General features: G+C 57.6%; 2 protein-coding genes across 2 annotated transcripts in view; one reads left to right on the top strand and one right to left on the bottom strand.

Annotated features, from left to right (window-relative positions):
- The window catches only part of R3HDM4 (R3H domain containing 4), a 12,387-nt gene extending 8,535 nt beyond the window's left edge, over nucleotides 1–3,852 (bottom strand). Inside the window, exons 1-2 of the mRNA XM_014540057.1 lie at nucleotides 3,750–3,852; nucleotides 276–419 (exon numbers count right to left, since the gene is read on the bottom strand). Coding sequence (XP_014395543.1) covers nucleotides 276–419; nucleotides 3,750–3,852 — 247 coding nt within the window. The remainder of the gene's footprint in view (nucleotides 1–275; nucleotides 420–3,749) is intronic.
- KISS1R (KISS1 receptor) overlaps nucleotides 3,636–5,448 on the top strand; it is a 14,310-nt gene continuing 12,497 nt past the window's right edge. Inside the window, 2 exon segments of the mRNA XM_014540058.1 lie at nucleotides 3,636–4,094; nucleotides 4,836–4,960. Of these exon segments, the coding sequence (XP_014395544.1) occupies nucleotides 3,851–4,094; nucleotides 4,836–4,960 (369 nt within the window). The 5' untranslated portion in view covers nucleotides 3,636–3,850.

The following is a 5,448-nucleotide window of genomic DNA, read 5'->3' on the forward strand; positions in this document are numbered from 1 at the left end:
GCGGTGGGAGGGGGCACCCAGCCCCAGGGAGACCGACGGGGAAACTGAAAAAATGAGGGCGGGGGGTGATGGTTCGGCGGCCACAAACCCAGGCTGCGGGCGTGGCGGGGCGCCAGCCCGGGGGAAGGGGAAACCGAGGCCTGGGTAACGGGGAGGGAAGGATGATGACTCGCTCCCCTCCCCGGGCACCCACGGCCTTTTCCTCCCCCAGTTCCCCCCTGTCGTTCATGACAGTGCAGCCCCGGAGCACCGGCTGCATGCCTCAGTTTACCCACCTCTGGAATCAGGACGTCGGGCCCTGCTCAGGGTGGCTCGGTTGGTTACAGCGTCGTCCCGGACACGAACAGGTGGTGGCTGAGTCCGGGCGCACACCCAGGTGGCGGGCGCAATCCCGAGGTCAGCTACATCCAGCAGGCGGGCTGTGGGCTGGGAGAGGGGACTGGGGAGCCAGGGGGCAGGTCTGGGTGTGGGCAGGTGGGTGCAGGGGGGAGAATGGGGCACGGGGGGAAGTGGGTTGGGGGTGAATCAGCTGGTGGAGAGGCTGGGAGGAGGTGTAGCCTGGACCCAGTGGTGCGGGGCGGAGGACCCCAGCAATGGGTCGGGCAGGGCTACAGCGAGGCACTGGGTGTTGGAGATGAGCATTGGAGGGGGATCTGGGTTCTTGCCCCACCTGTCCCTAGGATGGCTCTGCCTCTCCCTGTCTGTTTCTGTGTCTCAGAAGACCCCTAACAGTGCCCTCAAATCCTCACCATTCTGGCCCTGACGGGTTTGGCTCAGTGGATAGCACGTTGGCCTGTGGACTGAAAGGTCCCAGGTTTGATTCCGGCCAAGGGCATGTACCTTGGTTGCGGGCACATCCCCAGTAGGAGGTGTGCAGGAGGCAGCTGATGGGTGTTTCTCTTGATGTTTTTTCTAACTCTCTATCCCTCTCCCTTCCTTTCTGTAAAAAAATCAATAAAATATATATTTTAAAAATCCTCACCATTCTGAAGTCCTTTCTGGTATCTCCCCTCTCCTGACCCTTTCATTTTTGGGTCCTGAAGACCCTCCCAGGACATGCCCTGTGTGCATTGAGTGGACATTTGTGTGTATGTGTGTGTGTGTGGGGGGGGGTGACCCTCGGTGTGGGCACAGACAACCAATGGATGTTTCTCTCTCTCCCTTCCTGCCTTTAAAAAAAAATCAATTAAACACACACACATATCTTTGGGTGAGGACTAAAAAAACAAAACAAAACAAAAACAAAAAATTAGGGTGTCAGCACCCACCACTTTTGCCATTTTGGGTTTATTCATTCGACAGATGCCTCCTATTTCATGGGGCCGCTTCTGGGCTCTGTGGACCCAGCAGTGACCAAGACAGACCCCTCCCTCACCCACAGGGAGAGGAAGAGGAGCCTCTGGGTGGAACAAATAGCCAATGCAGAGTGGCCAGAGCAGGGAGAAGAGTGGGAGGCAGGGGGAATAGGGGTAGAGGGGAGGGGCAGAACCCTGAGTCCGGTGGCTCTGTGATGACAGCTCTGGTTTTGGTCCCAAAGGCACTGGGGAGCCATGGGAGGACTTAGAGCACAGAATTAAACCTGCTCGAACATCCAGACTCCACCCTTCAGTCTACAAGGAAAGTGGGGAACCTACACCACAGGGATGCAACCCGCCAGATCCAGTCGGGTGCAAATTGTACAGAACAAATAACCCGATTATCTTAACAAAGAAGGAGCAAGGGGGGAGATTGTAGGCGTCGGGGTGGGTGGAGGTGGAAGGGGGCATAGATGGGATAAATGGTGATGGGGAAAATTTTTTTTTTTTTTAAAGAGCAATGGCCCTAACCGGTTTGGCTCAGTGGATAGAGCATTGGCCTGCGGACTGAAAGGTCCCAGGTTTGATTCCGGTCAAGGGCATGTACCTTGGTTGCAGGCACATCCCCAGTAGGAGGTGTGTAGAAGGCAGCTGATCGATGTCTCTCTCTCATTGATGTTTCTCTATCCCTCTCCCTTCCTCTCTATAAAAAATCAATAAAATATATTTTAATAAAATAAAAAGAGCAATGGAGGACAGAAAAAAAGGAGGAGAGCCCTAGCTGGTTTGGCTCAGTGGATAGAGCGTTGGACTTCGGACTGAAGGGTCCCAGGTTCGATTCCAGTCAAGGGCATATGCCCGGGTTGCAGGCTCGATCCCCAGTTGGGGGCGTGCAGGAGGCAGCCGATCAATGGTTCTCTCTCATCGTTGATGTTTCTATCTCTCTCTCCCTCTCCCTTCCTCCAATAAAAAAATATATTTAACAAAAAAAGAAAAAAGGAAGAGGAACAATTAAAAGACACACCCCCCCCCCCAAAGAGCTCATACCATGTGCCTTCATGTAGATAAATGTGCAAAGGTGCAAAGGAAATTAATGGTGCTGCACATCAGGAGAGAAGGAAGAAGTGAGGAGGGGGCTCTGGGGGCTACAAATGCTTGCTCTCCTGCTCCGGCCCATGATGAGTAGCTGCTCGATACATGGGCCAGTCCTAGAGTAGCAGCCTGAGCCTTGACCTGACAGGGCCTCATTCCCAGAGAGTCTGGACGGCACTTTCTTCCAACCTCCTGGGCCCTTGGCCTGTCCGTGAGCTGCTGCTGGTCCCCAGAGCCCCCACCTCGAAGGCCCAGCCACCTGCTGAGTGCTCCCTCGGGCCCGTTCAACTCAGCAGCTGCCCCCACACAGTTCCTCTATCTCATCTAACCTGTTCCTCTTACCATCCCACATGGATTTCTCTTCCCTGGTCTTTATTCTAAGTTCTCCAGAATAACTTTGAAGGTATAAAAAGGGCGAACAAGGACACATTCCCCTCCACCTGGCTCTTTGCACTCCCCCCTGGAGAGAGTTGATGTGCTTTGATGCCTGTGCATAGCTATTCATTTCTCCCCCATTTTAGTCTTTTTATACAAATGGTAGCATCTCATTCTCTGCTGCCAAGTACTCCACAATGGCGACCATCCTGGTACCTAGGCTAGTCTATGGGGTCCATTTCTAGGTGTGGGTTTTCAGGTACAACAGCGTCCACCACCGGGCACCTACCACCAGCGGTACAGGTGTCTGCCAATAGCTGCCCATGAGCTGGGAGGTGGACATGCCTAAGGGGTCTGATTTGCAGCAACCCAAATCCGGGGAGATTGTGTTCTTTAAAGAAGAGGCATCGCCGAAACCGGTTTAGCTCAGTGGATAGAGCATCGGCCTGCGGACTGAAAGGTCCCAGGTTCGATTCCGGTCAAGGGGTCCATTTCTAGGTGTGGATTTTCAGGTACAACAGCGTCCACCACGGGGCACCTACCACCAGCGGTACAGGTGTCTGCCAATAGCTGCCCATGAGCTGGGAGGTGGACACGCCTAAGGGGTCTGATTTGCAGCAACCCAAATCTGGGGAGATTGTGTTCTTTAAAGAAGAGGCATCTTCTAACCGCCAGAACCTGGGCAGTGAGTCCAGACCCCCTGGTCAGGGTGGGTCCCTCCAGTCTGCACAGCAGCCTACCCCATCCCATCCCGCTCTGCCCCAACCCTTCCTCCAGTCCCTCTTCTCCAGTGCTCTCTCCCAGCCGTTCAGGGGGAGGAGAGAATGGGGGTAAGGTTGCTGGACCGGTGCGCGGAGGGCCACGGGCAGGGGAAGGAGTGGAGAGGCCTGCAGGAGAGGCAGGAAGGCGGGGACAAGGCGGGAATGGGGTATAAATTCGAGGCGGCTGCGGCAAGAGCAGAGGCGCCGCTGAGTCCGGGGGAGCCACCTTCCAAGCCCGGTGGCTTCCAGCCGAGATCCTCCCCGGGGTCCGCAGGGGCATCCCCGGACGTCCCGGAGAGCGATCGATAGAAAGAGGGCGGCAAAGTCATGCGCGCCTTGGCCAAGTCTGGGCCCAATGCGTCCTGGTGGGCGCTGGCCAACGCATCGGGCTGTCCGGGCTGTGGCGCCAACGCCTCGGACGGCCCGGTCCCCGCGATGCGGTCCGTGGACGCCTGGCTTGTGCCGCTCTTCTTCGGCGCGTTGATGCTGCTCGGCCTGACGGGGAACTCGCTGGTCATTTTCGTCATCTGCCGCCAAAAGCAGATGCGCACGGTGACCAACTTCTACATAGGTGAGCACCTCGGCGCTGCGCGCTGCGCGTCTGCCAGTCCCCCTGTCGCCACGAGGGAATGGCGGGGCCGCCCCCTAGCGGTGCCCCGGGCCCTCCCAGAGAGGAGTCCCCCCGCTGGTCTCTGGTCTCCGCTCTTTTCCCTGTTGGCCCTGTGCCTTAGGCTAGAGGTCGGAGGGTTCATGGGGTCGCAGCAGTTAAAAGGTTGGAGAGTGTGGCTTGGAGAGCTCGCCCCTGCCCCCTCGAGGAAGCTGTCCGGCTGAAATGTGGTCTATGACACAGTATTCGATGAATAAGAGCAGTGGAGGGGAGGGACTGCTTGGTCCTTGGGCCCCCAGTTTGCCGTTTCTGCCACAGTGGCTCAGTTTGCACCCTGGTGTCATGGGATGGCCTGCCATACAGGTGAGTGCTCAGTTCTGTTCTCCATTCTATGGTGGGTGTTGGGCCAGCACCGCTGTCTCCAATTTGCAGAGGAGGAAACTGAGGCTCGGAGGGACAGGGCCCTGCTCAGGCTCTCCCAGCCCAGACAGGGGTGAGCGGGGCCCACTGAAGCTTGAATAGCTGTGAAGCCGGTGTGGGGATGTCTGAAATGTAAAAGGGGGAGACTGAAGGATGCAGGGGGCCTTCTGCAGCTGCCCTGCTGGTCACTCAGACAAAGGTGAGTGCTAGGGAGCTGGGCCAGAAGCGCTGGGTGGCGGAGGCCCGGCGCCCCATGTCCAGAGCCCGAACATCTCCCGCCTGCAGCCAACCTGGCAGCCACGGACATGACCTTCTTGCTGTGCTGTGTGCCCTTCACCGCCCTACTCTACCCACTGCCTGCCTGGGTGCTGGGTGACTTCATGTGCAAGTTTGTCAACTACATTCAGCAGGTGGGCTGTGGGCTGGGAAAGAGGAGCTGGGAAGCCAGGGGGCAGGTCTGGGTGTGGGCAGGTGGGTGCAGGGGGGAGAATGGGGCACAGGGGGAAGGGGTTGTGGGTGAATCAGCTGGTGGATAGGCTGGGAGGAGGTGTAGCCTAGACCCAGTGGTGGGGGGCGGAGGACCCCAGCAATGGGTCGGGCAGGGCTACAGAGAGGCACTGGGTGTTGGAGATGAGCACGGGAGGGTGATGCGGGTTCTTGCCCCACCTGTCCCTAGGATGGCTCTGCCTCTCCCTGTCTCAGTCTCTGGGTCTTAGAAAGCCCCCAATGGCGCCCTCAAGCCCTCACTATTCTGGGGTGCTCTCTGGTATCGCCCCTCTCCTGACCCTTCAATTTGTGTCCCCAAGACCCTCCCAGGACACGCCCTGTGTGTTTGGACATTTGTGTGGGGGGAGGGGGGCCGAAATGTGAACACAGACAAGGCAGGCCCCAGACCAGC

This window comes from Myotis brandtii, unplaced genomic scaffold, assembly GCF_000412655.1.
Source record: "Myotis brandtii unplaced genomic scaffold, ASM41265v1 scaffold236, whole genome shotgun sequence".
Lineage (NCBI taxonomy): Eukaryota > Metazoa > Chordata > Mammalia > Chiroptera > Vespertilionidae > Myotis > Myotis brandtii.